At 44.9% G+C, this 18,723-nt stretch overlaps 1 protein-coding gene across 1 annotated transcript; it reads left to right on the top strand.

The window, feature by feature from the left end:
* Nucleotides 1–3,434: 3,434 nt before the first annotated feature.
* On the top strand, nucleotides 3,435–6,035 carry irf2bp2a (interferon regulatory factor 2 binding protein 2a). The gene is made up of 2 exons (XM_056395901.1): nucleotides 3,435–4,599; nucleotides 4,916–6,035. The coding sequence occupies exons 1-2, from the start codon at nucleotides 3,765–3,767 to the stop codon at nucleotides 5,632–5,634; spliced, it is 1,554 nt and encodes a 517-aa protein (XP_056251876.1). The 5' UTR covers nucleotides 3,435–3,764; the 3' UTR covers nucleotides 5,635–6,035.
* The last annotated feature ends 12,688 nt before the right edge of the window (nucleotides 6,036–18,723 follow it).

Raw genomic sequence — 18,723 nt, 5'->3', positions numbered from 1 at the left:
TGGCCTACATCCAGTGTAATCATGCCATGGAGCCGAAATGAGGCCTTTGGCAGCACACCAGGTTTCTGAGAACAAAGATGTGAGCTTCTAATGTTGGCGGTGGGGCCTGCTTGGCATCCTTTGCCATTTCCCAGCAGCCCTTGCCTTGGCCGACTGCCAACACCACCACCACCCCCACCCCCACCCTCACCCCCCCCACCCCCCTGCTGGGACTGCAAAGAGGATCAGAATAAAGAGAGAGACTTGTTTTTCACTCGCCTCTTGCTCTGGCCCAATGACATCACCTCTGCAGCCTCCAGCCCCCAGATTCCAGCCGCCCAGCACATTTTTCCCTTTCGCCGGAGACCCTCCATTTTATTTGAATTCCACCATTTTATACCTACATCAAAGTCGACTCCTTACAATCCCAGTTTGTATGTTTTCATTTGAGCCTTTTGTGCACATGCTGCTCATAATTCCCCCTGCTCTGCACACTCTGCAACCAGAACAGAAAATCAATCCATTCAGAAAATCAATAAATCATATCGAGGCTAACGTTTCATTAAAAAACAGGAAGCAGCTAAAATGACAGATGGAAGCTTTGACATTATCTTTCTGAGCTCCCAAAATTTTATCTGAGCTCTAATCCACACGGTGCAAATCTGTGGCTATAAATAGCACCGTAAACAGGATATATATGGTAGTTGGGGTACAGTGATAATCTCCATGGTTACCTCTCCCTGTTACATATACAGGGACTCTCTAAAGTGTGCACATTAGTCCTTACATTCACTCTCGTCTGCCACTGTGCTCAGCTATTAATCTCAAAAGTAGGTCACTACGGCAGATGCTTAACTTCACTTATACGTCCTCACACTGTCCTGTTATAACCTCCTTTTATGTCCGTGCAACATGTTACAGTCTAGTTCGGTGCTCGCCTCAGCACTTGTTCTAAAGAGGTTATATAACATAAATATTGGTGGGGAGAAAGAGAGAAAAGACTCGGAAAACATCCAGTGATGTGGGCCGCTTAGGCAGAAAACTTCAGAGAGAATTTGTAATGGTTCACTTCCATGAATAAAAGATGGCCAATATAAAATTTAACAGACTCAGAAAGCGATAGAACAAAAATAACGTCATCTCATCAGGCCTGTGAGGCTGTCACTTGCTGGGTATTCCCCTGGCCGTCACCTACCTCTCACTCTTTATTTAGCTATACTGCTCGTCTCAATTTACATACCCTTCCGAAAAAAAAAGTTCAGAGAGCAGCATTATACAGATACTCCATCTGGTTTAGTGGCTACACTTAAATGAGATGGCCGTCAGCTGGGTCACACTGTGGTGATTTTACTGTATACATGGTTCATATTGCCAATCAGAGCCATCTGTGCATGTCTGGCTTCCTGTCAGACCTTTGTCGCCTCTGTTCACAACAACTCTGCCTTTGCTTTGAAGCCACTGCGGCATTTTTTTTTCTTCCTTTTTTTAATCAATGGATCTTCCTATTATAGAATCAGGTCATTTAGGATTTAATTGAATCTCAGCATGCCTCCGTCTTGCATAATAGTGTGTAGCTATTTGCTTGCACAAACATCAGCTGAGTGGAAACCAAAGGATCAAAGCATTAGGCAACTGTTTCCCACCAATCTTAAGCAAAGAATCTGTTTATTTTGCCCCTCATAACAGTCACTTCCTAACTGTGTCATAAAGCCTAACAGCACTTCCTAGTGTTGTTCGCCCACCAAGGACTGAGACTGAGAGAAAGCAGTGATGGGAAACGGTGTGTTAATACAGTAGTTTACAGTCAGATAAAGACTGAGGGCGTTAAAACCTTGTGACGTCTGTGGATGTTCTACAGGGACTGTTATTGTCTAGTATTGTCAGGTGTTCTCATTCATGTGTTGGTTGCGTTACAACAATAATCATGTAATATCTTATGGCAACTGTACAATAATTATATGTGCTTGGTGGCAACGGGTGAGCAATGTAACTGCTTTACTTTGTTGTTGGAAAGAAGAAAAGCCTCATGCCACAGTGCGTGATCACAGCCGCGGGCAGGGAGCCAAGTGGCCTGATGTCCCCTAGAAGGGTGAGGCGGATGAGGGTACGTGACTAAACATCTTGCTTCCTCTTTCCAACATCACATGGACTTGCACAAACATATCCTGCTTTGTGTCTGCAGGTTTCAGACGCATTGCCTCACCCAAAGCCCGAGGCTGAGCTGCAATGAGTTGGAATGAGACCAGATGAGAGGGAGGAATCTGAACTACTGGGACACTCCTCCAGTTCAAACCTACACTTTTACTTCAGGGGATTTTGGCAGGGTTTTTGCTATACGACCTGTTTTCCATCATGTAAAACACACAACACGAGAGTGCAGTCATTAATCTTACTACACCTCTCAGACTAACACTTCTTATTGTGCTTTCATTTGGAGCTGCTTGATTGTTAATTTACTTTTTTTTTTTTTTTTTATAGTGTGTGAATGGCTGATTCATCCCGGTGTCATTTCAGTTAGTGGGTGACTGACTGTTCAGTGCACTAGAATAAAATGTGGGCAGAGCTATATTCATGCTGTTACCCCGATCCATTCAAGTTTACAACACACTGGCTGGAAATCCCCACCTCATGACAGAGCTTCCTGGTTACAGGCTAATGGAGGCGCCTTTTTTCTTTCCTTTTTATATTAACACTGCAAGGAAAATATTATCTAACCGCTGCTAAAACCCCTGGTCAGTACATGATGACTTCATGCTGGCAAACTGACACACAAAATGAGCAGCAGCGAAAAAATGTGGGCAGTAAAAACCCTCTGTTAATCCTAAAATATTCCCCATAAATAATTTTTACGCCTCTATAACAAAAAAAGATGTTGTCTATTAGTGCTGCACCACATTTTTTTTAAAGATTATATTTCTACAAATTGCCATTGGATTACAGTAGCCTAGTTATTTTTCCTAGGGTCGACCCACCTCATTCATTGCACAGCAGTAGTAGTAGCAGCTCATGGCGTCGAGGCGCTGTGCATTGAGAAAAACAAGCTGCAGCGAGCGTTTTTCAGCCTGAGCCGCTCTGAATTTAGGACAAAGCAGCAGTCAACTGGAGGAGCTGGAGAGTCTCTTTTTATTATTATTCCCCTGGCGGTCTGTTGCCAACCTACAGCCACATTTTTTTTCTTAAATAAAAAGCTCTTACTAGTCGCTGGTATCGACGGACCCGGAGTCATATTTTTTGCAGGTTTGATGAGAATAATAATAATAATACTGAGAGCTGTGGGTTATTCCCTTCGGTCGGAGGCGGCGGTGAGGCTGAAGTGGGCGCAGTTTTGGCAGAGGTTCAAGTGATTAAATTAAAATTAAATAAATAAATAAATAAAAAAAAGCCGTGAGTGACAGAGGCTGCAGTAAACTGGGGGGAGAGGACGGAGGAGGCGGAGGAGGAGGAGGGGGGGTGTCTGTCGAAGAAATCAAGTCAATAGAAACTGAAGTGGAAGCAGGCGTTTAGAGCTCCGTGGTGACGTCACTGCTCCACATTGAGCCAGTAGTAGAGAGTCAGTGGAGATAGATAGAGGAGCGCCGTAGTAAAGTACACACTGACATGAACTTCTCCCTCTAAAACTTCAACCGTGTTGCTCTAAAAGTCGGGAGAGGACGAGTTGGTGTGTGTTTTTTTTTTTCGACGAACGGAACTTGCTCTTTATTCGCTTTTAAAGGGAGCCCGGAGGAAAAGCAGGAGAAGGAAGACAACATTTTGGGTTTCTTTTCGGGGGGTCGACGACGAGCGCTATGTCGTCCGCGGCGGTCGCTGCTTCTTCCAGGAGGCAGTCGTGTTATTTATGCGACTTGCCCCGCATGCCGTGGGCCATGATCTGGGATTTTACCGAGCCCGTCTGCAGGGGATGTGTCAACTACGAAGGAGCAGACCGCATTGAGTTTGTCATCGAGACGGCCCGGCAGCTCAAGAGGGCTCACGGGTTTCAGGAGGGCAGATCTCCCGGGCCGGGGAAGTCGCAGCTCTCCGGGAAAGAGATCCAGGCGATTAACCACGCTGCGGCGGGAGACCCCGGTTCCCGGCCGCCGCAGCCCCTGGACCGCTACCCGCTCTCCTCCGACCGCCCGCCCAGGCTGGGTCCTGAGTATCAGTCTGGCAGGCAGGCGAACGGCATTCCCGTCCCCAATGGATTTCCTAAGCCTGACGAGCCACCGGAGCTGAACCGGCAGAGCCCCAACCCGCGCAGGAATAGCACGGTGCCCCCGAATCTAGTGCCTTTGGTTAACGGGAACATGCCCCCGGTGCACGCCGTCAACGGTAGACCGGGCCAGATGGGGCTTCCCTCCGCACTGGCGGCAGGTAGTCCCGCCGACCTGGGCAAGAGACCCGCCTCGGTCTCCAGCACCGAGCACGACAGAGAGGTGAAGGAGAAGCACAGACCGGACAGTCTCACGCCGGAGATCTCCGAGAGCCACAAAAACAGGGCAGACCCGGACTGGATGGGCAAGGGCAAAACGGTGAGGGACCTGATGGCTCTGCACACTTTCGACAACAGGTTCAAGAAAGACCATGCGGCCATGCAACAAAGGGTTATGAGCTATGAGGCCAGCGCCACGGCTTCCAAGTCAGGTAAGCATCCAGCAGTGTTTAAATTCAAGGATATATTTTTTTTGCAGTTTTCATTTTTTCCTGTAATCTTTTTTTAACCGAGTCAAGCTCAGGGAGGGGTTAATAATGAACAAAATATAAACGTAGTATCATGTCTGCAACATCTAAGCTGAATAAATTATTTTTTTTACTTAGTTGTTGTGTTTGTTATTATTGCTTCGTAGCCTGTGGTGCAGCAGGGAGCAGCAAAAATGCATGTCTCCCTTCCAGTGTAATTGTTGATCCTTGTCTGAGCTGTGCAACTCAACTATTTTGTTTAACCCTTTCCCACCTCCAGACAGAGGAAAACACCCCCGCAGCATGAAGAGAAAAGCTTCTCCTGAACCAGAGGGAGAGGGGACAGCTGCCAAGCTCAATGGAGAAGGACAGCAGTGGTTACCAGCACCTACTGATGGACTGAAATTGCCTTCAGTTCCCCCGCCAAGCTTTGCCTCTCCCCCCTCCACTATATCCCCCCACTCTCGCACCACCCCACCTGAGGCAGCCCAGAATGGCCAGTCCCCCATGGCTGCACTCATCATGGCGGCAGACAATGCAGGTGGGAACAGCTCCCCCAAGGACGGCAACCAAGTCCACTCCACCACCCGGAGGAACAGCAGCAGTCCCCTGTCGCCGTCCTCCATGAATCAGAGGAGGCTGGCGCAGAGAGATGCATCTGGTGCAGGTACCCCCCACGTGCCAGGCATGGACCAAGTGCACCCCCAAAGCATTCCGGACTCCTCGGTACCCGGCAGCATACCCCTGTGCTGCACGCTGTGCCACGAGCGTTTGGAGGACACACACTTTGTTCAGTGCCCGTCTGTGCCCTCTCACAAGTTCTGCTTCCCGTGCTCGAGGGAAAGCATAAAGCAGCAAGGTGCCACAGGTGAAGTGTACTGTCCCAGTGGAGAGAAATGTCCCCTGGTTGGCTCGAACGTACCATGGGCTTTCATGCAAGGAGAAATCGCCACCATCCTTGCAGGAGATGTCAAAGTAAAAAAGGAGAGGGACCCTTGATTTTGTTTGAACACTTCTTTGGGGAGGGGAAGCAAAAATATGAGTATAAATATATAAATATCACATACATACCATTCAAACAAACTAACGGACTTGTACATATTGGACCCAAGGGAAGAGTATACTTCGTAAACATGGTTGTATAATTTTTGATTTTTGAATACATTGTGTTTCTATATTTTTGAAGATAAAGGTATGTACTCATTATAATGGACTACGTTCCTCTTTGTTGATGTTTAACAAAACTCTTGATGTACTTCTAGGTCTGGTGGCAGTTCCTGTTTAACGTAGAATGTGACTAATGCTACTCTACGAGCACTTGGCAAAACTGAAATGCTTTTAGCTGTACTTGTATGCACTTGTTTAAAAATTGCCAAATACAATTTCTGATCTTGTATGAACTTATTGTCTGAGCTTGCTTCATTTGAGTGATTAAGTTACACAGGACTGTGGACAGATGATGAGATAGGGCTCTCTGCTCTGATATGCAGGCTTGTTGTGACGGCTCAGGAGACTTGATTTACGCTGCACAACATAAGTAGGCTACTGTTTCAAAGCTGCAGAACGGCAGCTTCTCTGCACACAAGATCTCTCATGATTCGTGGAAAAGCATGGTTGGGGGGGGCTGGGGGGGGGGCACAAACACATTGTTCCCAATTTGCTCCAGTATGTGCATCACTGTAACTGATTGCAGCGGACAGAGAGAGAGGTGCCAAGTCATGTTCAGTCAGCTGGAATCTTGTTGAGTCAGTAATGTGAGAAAGTGCATGATTGTCAACATGATACCATAGTGTAACCATGTTGTGTAACCTCAAATTAGGACTTTTGCTGAAATTAGCCAGTCTGAATAACATGCTCAGTTTTTATACTGGCGCCACATATTTTGTGAACTGTGTTCTGACGTTATAAATGTGTGAAGGTTTTTATTTCAGGCAAACCGAAATCATACTTTTGATTCACTAAGCAGTCGATCAAATCACAAATTATGAATAAAGTCGGTGTTACAAACTATCTCTCAGCATGAAGTAGGTACATCAGCACTGCAGCAACACCCCCTAAGCTTTCAGTTTGTGACACTATCGCTGATACGACAACACTCTCCCACATGCTAAGAGCAGGTTTTCTGCCTCGGTATGCAACGTGTGCTCCTGTTGGAGTAAACAATAACACTGTTGCTGCCTTAAATACCAACCTCGGCCCATATCTCTTCAGATGCAAATTTAATTGTTGCAGATTCATGGCGGCACAGCCATAAAAACAGCAATTCTGTCTCCGTAATGGCTAGCAGGGAGCCAGACTCATCTCTACAAGCGATGAGCGCCTTATGGGGTCGTTAAGTGACAAATTGCAGTTACTGTGTCTGCAAAAGAGAAGCAATCTAAAGACTGTTTTTTTTTTTTGTTGGTTTTTTTTGTTTTTTTTTGCTTCGGTCAGACAAACAACTCTCACTCCCTTGCAGCAAGTGGAGGATAATATCTAGTAAAGAGGGGGACTCGGTGTAGTAGCCGGTTGCGTAATTATTGGAGGCATAATCTGCTTCCTGCCCATGTTTTATCAGGCTGTCAGTGCATCCCCTAAAATTCAGCAAGAGCTCGCATCCAAAAGCAGAGTAGTCTGTTTTTTTTTTTTTTGGGGTAATGAAAGGCCCACAGTGGCTCTCTTGGTGGCCATGAAATCTGTTCATCAGCTGGGGATTTATTGGCCTCACTGCACTGACAGATGCGTTTTAAATGTATTTTAATAGGCACCTCAAAGTCTTGACAGGGAGTACCCACTCTTTAATAAGCTATGTGGTGTCCTGATTAACTGATTGATTCATAATGTTGAATGGAAACATAACCTTTGCACCCCACTGTTTAGCCAACTGAGAGGGGCACGGATAATTATTGTCTCCTAATTGAGAAGGCTATAAAAGGGAGTCATGGACAAAATGAACTCCTAACAAAACATTCAGAGCGAATAACAGCTTCTCCTATGTGGTTTGAAAGCTGATAGCCTTTGACTGACACAAACCTGTTTTTCATGAGTGCACATTTTGAAGACAGCTGTTTGTTTGTAATGCTTTTCCGTTCTCTGGAAAGTTATCTTATCAGTTGGACTTTAAAACGAGAAACGCAGCCCAGTTTGATCAAGGGTAACACTTTGCTGTGCTCGTTTACAACACACCCACTCCATATTCCATCTTACATACTGTTCTGAGATTTTTTTTTTATTATTAGTCGGCTCTTTGACCTACTTGTTCCTTATGACAGTGTCCTGGGAGCCAAATTGAGATTGCTTCATCTGAGGATGTCAGAGACCAGAGCCAGAGTTTTCGTAACCTGACATAAAGTTATGATGCACTCAGGCACAAAAGGACATTTCTCTCTCTCCTCATAAAGATTCATCACAGCACTGCCAATACCTGTTTGTTCAGTGCTGACTAAAATAGCCTGCGTCCGTATCTAATACAGCGATAATGTGTCCCTGGAAGTGGCTCTGTCATAACACAACGCTCTGGTGTTGCATAGTTACCGGGGAAATCGGTGCACAGCAGATGCTCCGGTGCAGCAAGTCGATTCATATGCAGGAGATAACATTATGGAGAGATCTCGGTAAACAACCAGCTTGCGAAGACAAGGTCACACAGAGTTGATGGCACAAAGTTCAGCTTTAATTTTTCGGATTATATATTTTTTTGTTTATATTGCTACTTGAGTGAAACGTCTCCTCTGTTTCCAGTATAATCATGTAAGAGCCATTTGTGGTTAATGACTCACAGGCTTTCATTTTGTTTACTTATAAGAACCTTCAGGGACTTTTAATGGTTAAGCTTCTTCTTATGGGACAAACATTGTTTGACTTTGATGTGCTCTTACCCTGGAACTATTTTATAGAAAACCTCGTAAGACATGTCATCTGAGGCTGAGCCAGGTGAAGTCCAGGTGAAACTGATATCACCTCAGGCAAAGATTCATTTTGATCTCTCCACCTTCCGCTTTTTGATTAGAGTAGTTTTTATTTCTAAAGCTACAGTACAGTCTAGTTTACAGTCACATGTAGTCTGCAGGATTAAATCCAAGTATTTGATGTTCCAGTTGTGAAATATCTCTCCACCCCAGACTTTGCTTATCAGACTGCTGCTGCAACACACTGACTAATCAATGGTCATAATGAAAATCCCTCATTGACTGACTGATTTACTTGACATAGTGCTGTTAATCAAGCTAAGTGAAAGGCAATAACAGATAGGTGAAGATGGAAGTTTAATGGTTAACTCAACTGACGGCTGGTATGCGGCGTTACACAAAGATGTGATAGTAAAGCCATAATTGGGTTGGTCAGAGTTCATATTTGTTGTCTTTGGAGCATGAAGCTAGTTTTCTCTAGGACCCGCCTGCTCAGTAAGCATGTGTTTGATGTTTCTGGTTCAGTTACGCTGCCTCAGTATTGATAATATTAAGAAATACTGTCTATAAACGATAACTGCATTTACAGACAGTAATTTCTCCAGCAAACCGTGACACTTATGCTGACAGCATCTACACTGAGGAGCGCTCGAAAATTCTAATCCTTAGGCATTTATTTTACATTAACATGTTGAATACAGTCCAGTGGGTGGGTGGGTGGGTGGGTGGAGGGAAGGCCTGTGTGGGAGACAGAGAAGCACTCAGTGTAGCCAGCTGTTTCACTAATGAATCTATGTTTAGCACAATAAATCAAAAGGCATACTCGTGCTGCTGTAATCCCCCTGAAAGCAAGCGGAGACAGGGACGCGCCAAAAGGAGAATCTGGTCCACATTTCTCCGCTCCCCAGTATAACTGATCCGCTTGGTTAATTTTAGACCTGTCAGGGAAAACAAGGTCACAGCAAATGTTGTATTGAGGACACGCTCGGATCTGCCTCTTTTTCTTTTCATCAATCAAAGTTTCCCTTTGGAGTTGGGCTCGGGCTCCTGTGAGACTAGTAATGACGGTTTCTCTTCTCAGCGCTGGGGGAGAAGCTGGAGCTCCAACCAGCAATTAGGAGGAGCACAGCTGAATCCGCAGGATGTGTAAAATTTCCCTTCTGATTCTTGGCTTGGTCCAGAGAGGGGGGTTTACATCTGACTGGCCTGGCCTGTTTACCATGAAGGCCTGCAAAGTTAAGATGATTACAATGCTGAGTGCCAGATTTGCCTTCTCTCAGACTGGTATGAGACCCAATTACTGCAGAAGGCCTATGAAGTGTTTTGTGCTTTCTCTGCTGGAGTTCAGCGAGTTTGGATCTTTTTTATATTGCAGTTTAGTAGTTTTCTGTGTAGAGCATTGAACAGACACAAAAACAGTGTGTTTAAGAGGTTGCACAAACACAATGAATATTTTCACTGTGTTTTTAACATATTTTAGAGACATTTCTTTTCTTTTTTTTCCCCCTTTTTTCCCCCTTTTCCATCACCTTGTCCTTAATGTTTGCCTCTGCATCTCTTTTAATGTACCGCCATCATACTTAGTGAACCTGATTTTCCATTTTCTCTTGCGATCGAAGATCTGGGTCTGCCTTATCTTTCCATCCTTCCCTTTTTCTCTCTGACTGGCGGTTACGCTCACCCTCTCAATATTCCTGTATTCCTCCTCTCTGCTGTGGTGTTGCTGTGAATCAAGTCTGTGAAATGGAAATGAGGACTCTCTCGCTCTCTCACTCTCAGCCTCCCTCTCTTTCCAGACATCAAAACGAGGCTATGCCTCCAATGTTTTTCTCAGATCTTGGAGTGCTGCCAAATCTTATAAGTGGAGCAGAGAGAGAGAGAGAGAGAGAGAGAGGTGGAGGAAGAGAGTGAGCAGAATGCAGAGGAAGGAGAGGGGGCGCAGGACAAAAAGATGAAAGGAGAGGGGATGAAAAATGAACGAGGGAAAGAGGCAATGTGAGAGATGAGGACAAAGCATGTGACTGATCCAAGAGCATTTGGGCTTTTTTTCATATTATAGCCGAGCCCAGCACAATCCCTCTTTTTTCTGCTGAGCAACTACTCCTAGCTTCTGGCTCAGGATCAGCTGATAAGATGGCGTGCTGCTAGTGGGCTAAATGAAAAATAGGAGGTGAGAGAGGGGAGTGTTGTCTCCTGCAATCGAGGATATTCGCATTCGGTAGATAACAATGTGGATGTAGAATACGGCCCATGAGGGGCTCTACATTTGTGAAATTTGTCATCTAAAAATATAGAGAGATTGAATTGTGTTAAATAATAGTCATGACTTCCCTTTTTCTCTGGCTGAACTCCCTCCAGACGTATATTTTGGGCCTCTGGGAGGGGCATGCCAGTCACAGTAGTAAGAAGCTTGTTGCCACCTCTGACATGCCGAGCTAAAGTTAGATTTAGCTGTCAATATGAGCCGTGCTAAAAGTAAACATGCGAGCAGCGAGCACAGCTTTGCTCTGGAAGGATCCTCAGCCAGCTGCTCTGCTGTAGACCGGCAAATCACAAATGAAATACAGCTCATCAACATGCAGTGTGTACTCAGAAAGACAGTCAGACAGACCTTTTCAAAAACACTGATGCAATCATTGTGATTGACTGTCTGCTGGTGTGCTGCTCAGAAATGCTATCTTCCTCTGTACGGTCGGTGAATGGGCCTTTGGCTGAGCTGTCAGCTTCATGGTGGTTGTTGTGTGTGTAGCGTATGTGTGTAATGTCATGGGGTGGGGGGTGGGGGGGTAGCAGGTGACTGTCTGTCCCTCTGCACCCCCGAGGTGCTTGTTTAGTCAGCTGAGAGCCTGGATTCAAATGGATGTGATGGCTCGTGAGGGCCATCTGTGCACAACCCTTTTAAGCTGAATAACAACACAAAGCCCATGTAGGGAAAATGCAGAATGTGCCTGAAGTCACGATACGGGGGTTAAGCAGATCATTTAAAATAATGGGCTGGTACAGAGATTCATGTTAGGATAAAAAAGGAAACAAAACAGCCACAGTGAAACGATGCAGTAAAAATGTTTTAGCTGACCATCTGAATGCGGAAACTATCTTTGCTTTGCTGGTGTGTGTCTGTGAAGGGCCGGACGAGGGGACGGGCTGGTGGGCTGATGAATGGCTCGGTTTCTGGGGTGTGTCAGCAAATCTGCGGTGATGTATTATGGGATGCTCATTTCCTCCTGTCCCTGTCTGTTCTTCACTCGCTCCTCCGTAGGGCCTCAGTCACGGACAATTATCATCAGTTCAAGCTGGGACACAGCGCTCAGTGTCTGCATGCAAAGAAATCAGCTGCCTCCACACCACAACCGCACAATTAAACTTTCACCATCACGTTGCCAAACAACAGAGCACCACAAAAAAAATAAAGAAATAAAGAAATGTCTGAGACAACTTTTATGTGCCGCATGGATCCAGGATTCCACAGAGATCCTCATTGTGTTTTACATCACCTTTCATCTCCTTGAAGGCATACAGTTGTCAGAAGATAAGAACAACACTTAGATATTCTGTCACTTTTGTTTTTATCTGGGAATACGTTGTGTGTGCATCCCCCCCCCCCCCCCCCCCACACACACACACACACACATAAGCACATGCACACTAATACCCATCCACAAACCCTGCTGTAGTTTCTTTGTATGTTACATAACTGTGAGTGGGAGCTATTTCTCCTCTGAGTGCTAATGTTGTTGTCAATCAAGGCTTTATAGTGGCAGCCACTGCACAATCTCTACAGAGGCAGAATAAAGCTTTTATCGCCTTTGTTCACTCTCCCTTGCCAGTCAAAGTCTTCCATTCTCCAGTTTCTACCTCCACCACCTTGTTCCTCCCTCTCTTTGTGTCTACGTTTTTTTTTCTTTCTTTCTTTCTTTCTTTTTTTTTTTTTTGGAAATAATTTTCTTGAGAAGTGTTTACGTTGTCCTCCAGCCATGGAACATTTGAGTTGGAGTTATGGAGCGAGAGGAGGTCAGGTCAGCAGAGAGAACAAGCAGGGACTGTGTTTGACAGGTGTGTGCTATTATTGGAGCCGGTGACTTCGAGTGTATTACACAACCGTGTTGCTCGGACAGGTTTATTTAGACCGTTAGCAGAGCTTTCGGAGTATCTGATAACTCAGGCAGAGCATGTCACAACAGGTGTCAGGGGGATAATGGTACAGTAAATAAGAGAAGGGGTTTTTTTATAGCTCAAGGTTGATCGCAAATTTGGAGCGCTCGGAGAAAGCAATTTAATTCTGCGGTACTGGCACAAAGGCGATCCAGTTGGTTGGATCCAACAAAAGCACGCTTGTATTTAGCCATCATCAAATAAAGTATGCTAATGACAGGTTGTGTTTGATATACTGTATACATGTCTGCTGCTCTGTAATGATATAATCACAGAGCAGAGGCAGCAGCCGCTCCCCTCCCTTGTCCTCCTCTTTGGCTGGAATGTGCAGGGGTAGAAAAATGATCCAGTGTCATCCGGAGTGATGGAAGCTTCTCTGTTGAGCCAGAGGGATATGTTCAGAGGAGGGAAGGGAGGAGGGGGGTGGTGGGGGGGGGAGCGGATATTTCTGGTTGAGTGTGAGTTTGAGTAAGTCCGGGCACCAAGCCAAGCATGCCGATGGAGGGGAAGGGAGGGGCGGGAGGGTTTCGGAGAGAGAAAGGAGAGAGATAGAAACCCTTTTGGGCTGGCACACTGTCAGCCTCACTAGCACACAGCTGCTTCTGGAAAATTCTGCACCCTGCCCTACTAAACCACCAGGCATGACATGAATAACAAGAATGGCCTAGCCGTCAACAGCGGATACTTTTTCTTTTGACGTGGGCCCAACAGACTGGTACAAATGCCCTGGTCTTGCACATAGTGGAAAAGTCAACAATGAAGGGGACACCGGGGCACAATGTGGAAATGAAATCCCGGGTTTAGAAGGCTTTGTCTGGACAAGGACGCGGTTGACACAGACCCTGAGGGCTTTGGAAAAGGCTGTGTAACAAAATGCCAACTGATGTGTTTTGATGGGGTTACTTGCTCACCAGCCAGTCACTAATTGGAGAGTAAGAACCCACTAAATTTCTTTCAGTCAGCATGGTGCTTTTGCAAATTTCCTTTCCGAGCAGCATGTGTCATTTATGTCCTTGTGCGAAGACAGCACTTGAGAAGGCACATACTAGCTGGTATGAGTTGCCATGTTTCTAACATGGTCAGTCAACACCTGCCCCAGGTCTAAGTACAGCCTTACCGGCAGTGTGTGAGTGTTGCTCTGCAGATGAGATAATGCTAGCCCTTATCCGTCCATGAGGTTGTTAGCCATGCACAGCCCTCCCTGGTGTTGACATTTCCCTGCCCAACCTGTCTGAACACATAGGGCCATTGAAGCTCCTCTCAGGCTGTCTGTATCCATGGCTGATAAAGAGGTGAGTCACCCGCTCATCTATCCCGCTCTCCTCCTCCTCTGCCTGGCAATACTCTTAGTCTTAACCCCCATCATCCTCGTTCACAAGGCCTTATGTGTACATCCAGCACATGGTGGATTGTATAAATAGCAGCGACCGCATGGCTCGCCGCTGACACCTGACATTTTCATGCCCCAGCAAGCCGCTGATACATTTGGCGCTTGGCACGCATTCTTCTCCCGGGTTTATCCATCTGTTGATGTAGAGCCCAACCCCCCAGCCACTACTATGTTCTCGTAACATAACACGAGGCTCGCCTTTCCCTCTATTCATCTTAACATGCGAGCATTGCATGGCACAGACTTCGCCCCTCCCTCCTCCATGTTTTTCTCTGCCTCTTACTCGCTCTCCTTCCCCGTCGTGCTGTCTTTCTTTCCCTCTCTCTGCCTAACACCCCCCCCGACAAACACACACACACACACACACACACACACACACACACACACACACACACACACACACGCACACCACACAATCCACCCAAGTCATTAGTCTTCAGATTGGCGTTCAGCTGGTCTCAGAAACCCACCAAGATGGAGAACAAGAAAATGAAATGGGAATTGCGTGAAGCTGGAGTGATAGTGCTGGCAAAAGACAGAATGTGAGATTGTGTGCAGGCAGGGTGCTTCCTGGCTGCCTGCCAACTTCCAGCAGCAGCACTGCAGCATGTCAATATGCCCGTTGCCAGGGAAACAGGGAGAGCACACACAGTAACAGCCCATAGAAAACCTTATCGTTACACTTTGTTCCCTTTTCTTTTGCATCTAAAATGCTCAATAAAATTGTATTCCTCTCCTGTCCAGCGGACAGTGTCATCAGGAGGGCATGATTCAGATGGAGTTCATGTTAAACCCCCCGTCCCCCTGTACAGAGACCTGAGCCAACCAGTAGGAGTCGCTAGTAGTACAACGACATAGAAATGATCCCTCACCGGGTTCCCACCATCACAGCCACTTGTGTTCACAGAACACAAAATCAAACCCTAAGTGTTGTTACGGACAAATTGATTTTTGGTCTTTACAGTAACAGCCTGAAAGGTTCCACAGTCACAGGTTCTGTATTTTCAGCCATGTAGGAGTTAGTTCCGGGGGAAAAAGGAGCCTCCAAAAGCAAATGTTATTCTTAGAGGTCATGCACACCATTACCATACATACATTGTTTAAAAAAGAAAATTCATTAATGTCTTTGACAGAATAAATACACGTAATTTCCTTATTTAAACACAAGTCTCTTCATAATAAAAACATGTCCTTCATAGGCTTTGCAGGGTGTGAATATCTGTGTCCTCACTGCACATGTTATCAGGTTGGTGACTGTACCCTGCAGCAAACATCCTGGCTGTGAGTTATTACTGGCAGGTCTATACTCCTCCATCAGGCATTGTGAAAGAATGACCTCAGATACATCAGGCAGCGCAGTGGCACTGTTGCAAAGTCACTACTTGCAACATAATTCATGTGTTTTAGTCTGTTGAGCCACAGAGCAACACAGCAACCTAATAAGTCTGTCTGAAGCTATGACCTTGATCAAAGATGCCTGCACTATGTCTTTGCAGATACAATCATTATTTGTATTTTTCATTTAATAAATAGAAAGTTAAAAAATATACAGTATATGTCACTGTTTCATTTGTGCTGTGATATAATCATTCCTTAAACGCCTATATTGGACTCCATTGAAAGCAAATACTTTGAAACACAAGGTGTCCAAAGTGACACGAGCAAGAAATTGCAAGCCTTTTATCTCTCTACATGCTCTCAGCTCTATGTGTATTGTGGCTCTTTACCGATAGGCCATGATTTTCAAATAAATGAATGAATACAAAATGAATGTTATGTGTCTCATGGGTATACATTGTAAAAATGTAAATATGTTTGAACATAGCATTTCACAATTTAATAACCCGATAGTAACCTAATACACACATATTACAGTGTCTTTTTTCGTTCGGGTGAGTATTTCTGTGTAGCAGAAGGACAGCTAAAGGACAACTGTCAGCCACACCTAGCCTGGCACTCTTATCCAAGTCTGGCTCCGTCTGTGTTCGTATCACTGGAGGGGAAAGGGGGTGTGCCAACTATAGCACCTTAGTACTTTTCAGAACTCTATCTGTGCCTGTGAGTGGCCTAACAGCTGCTGCTGCAGTGTCTGAGCTTGCTCGGGGATGCAGATGAAAGTGCTGATGTGTCCTGTTATTTTGGGTTGTGTGGTGCCCTGGGGGCCAAGGAATTTTTGGAGGAGACTGGGCAAGATTGTTGGGGGGGGTGGGGCTGTGCCCAGAGGGGATCTTAACCGAGAGTTTCTCCCAGAATGCAATGTGACCCTCATTGCCACATGGCACTGTGGGAATCCTGAGGGGGTGTGGAATTGCTGACAGTACCAAGCTGAGCGATGGGCACAGACATGAGCACAAAGATTGGACGTGCTCTCTGTGATGATTGGCGGTATTTCTGGCTGTCTTTTGTACTTGATGGGAAGGGCTGCTGATGGCCTGTCATACTTGGAGGATAAGTTTTACCCATTATTTGATCCTAGCTACACTTTATCTTGAGTTTCAAAACTCATTCTTGACACTGAAGACAAAAGTAATTCACCTCAAAGTGAATTTAGTAATCCATTACCACATAATCTTCATCAGCAGATGGAGTTTGAACACTGAATACGAACATGGAGGAGCAATAGAATCTTGTATAACAAGGCTATCAATATTACTGCAATTTTATACTAGCCCTGCAATTGAATTAGCGTGATTGTTATTGTGATTACCATATTCAAGATTCAGAGATATGAAAATAGCAATATATAAGTACCAGAATATGCAAAACAACAACATAAAATATACTGTATGCACAACCTACATACTGGTAACAATAATAGATAATATGAAACTCAATTAGAAGTAAAACTTAATGGGCCAACAGGCTGGGGCTAGCTGTTTAGCAAGCTATCTTCAGTAGAAGTAATGAAGTGATAGGAATAGGAACAAAAGAGGATGGTTGCTTTCCACAACTGGAGACAGCTCTAGGTGAGTAAAGGAATGAAGTTTGATGAAGCTGACATCATAGGCTGTGTAGCAATAGCAAAACTTACAAATAGCTACTTTAAAGTTAAAGCATTGTTTACAAAATGATTCACTGAACTATACAGTGTATTTCCTCAGGCAAGTTACAGTGGGCGGTCTGTAATTGTGCCACTTTTATATCATTAGTTGGTTCCTCAACTTGCTCCCTTAAATAAAAATAGAAATTTAAGAAATTCCTCATCTTATGTGACATTTCTCAGTGACTGATGATATACAAATATCTGAGGAACAAAGAAATGCTTTTCACAGGCTATTGTGGCGGCAGTACTGTTACTGTGACAGTCTGTCTTATTGACTTGTAATGCTGGTATTACAGGAATTTTAACTCATTCTGCTCGATCTAACTTACTCTACATCTGTTAGAAGCAGCTGCTACATGCCTGAAATGTTAATGTCAAATATCATACCACCATTAACACTCTCTGCTGGCTGCAAATGTTATCATAGATCTTTGCACAGACATTACGCTCCCCACTTCCATTCACCTCACACGTGGGAGTAATCTTGCAACCCGTTTGGCTTGGCATATGAGAGAAAGATGCCATGTCATTTACTTAATTACACATCCCCCGTGGCTCACACCTTGAAAACTACTTGATTTATTTGGTTGCCACTTACTGGAAATTGTCCAGGATTCCCAGTGTCTTCTCGTTCTGTACTTCATCAGGAAAGCCTCATCCATGTACAATATGACACTATATTAATTAAGAGGGATACTCACAGATTGCTCCATAAATCATTTTCCCCACACATTTTCATGCTTGGTCTAACATTGCAATTTGCATCTTGTTCCCCTCATAACAGTGAAAAGGCAGTAGACGTGTGAAGGCAACAGCTTCATTGTCATGTTATCCTCAAAGGAGTTTGACCATAACCTTCGAAGGATGGATAACTGTGCTGACTCACTGATGTTGTTTTCCCCGACATCTGGGATATTAAAGAGGCAGTTATTGAAAATGAAAGTCATGATGCAAATTTCTACCTCTAACTAAATCCCAAAGAGTCACTTTAAGTTCTTTCCACAGCAGACCTGTATAGGACATATTGATCAGTTTTTTTATTTGATTTGTGCACGAATAAAATACATTAATTAATCTTGTGAATAGAGATGCCTTTACCCATATAGTCTGTGTTTGTGTGTGTGTGTGTGTGTGTGTGAGTGTGTGTGTGTCTGTGTGTTTGTGTGTTTGTGCTTGTGTGTGTGCGTGTGCATTAAGCGCATTAAGCATTGTGATTTCAGCACTGGGACATAAAGCCTAATTTTCTCCTTCAATCAGATGACAAAGCTTTGGTTACAATATTGCTTATTATATTGTGTCAATGTCGGTTCAGTTCAGTGGAGATCTGAATCACGTGACTGTATGTAGACAAAGGCCCGAATCAGACCACTTTGTTATTTTAGCCGTTCATGTGATCAGCACTCCAACACCAAAGAGCCACTCTCGGTCTCACCCCCCACCTCCAGTCCTCTGCAGACCGGCACAGAGAGAGTCTGTTACCAGAGAAACAAAGGTCAGTGTACTGTGTCGTCACATTTTCAACTCACAGGACGAGTCTTGAAAGAGAAAAAAAAGGCTGCAAACAAACATCCTTTGTCTTTGGCAAAATAAGACAGCGTTTGTTGTTGCGCTCCAGG

Source organism: Seriola aureovittata, chromosome 14 (genome assembly GCF_021018895.1).
Source record: "Seriola aureovittata isolate HTS-2021-v1 ecotype China chromosome 14, ASM2101889v1, whole genome shotgun sequence".
Lineage (NCBI taxonomy): Eukaryota > Metazoa > Chordata > Actinopteri > Carangiformes > Carangidae > Seriola > Seriola aureovittata.
The sequence above is the reverse complement of the archived record's forward strand: the minus strand, read 5'-3'. Positions and strand labels throughout refer to the sequence as shown.

What these genes read in the sequence shown, in the direction of transcription:
- irf2bp2a (XM_056395901.1), top strand. Translation starts at nt 3,765, where the DNA reads ATGTCGTCCGCGGCGGTCGCTGCTTCTTCCAGGAGGCAGTCGTGTTAT. An exon ending in CGCCACGGCTTCCAAGTCAG is followed by an intron (nt 4,600 to 4,915) that starts GTAAGCATCCAG and finishes TCCCACCTCCAG; the next exon opens with ACAGAGGAAAACACCCCCGC.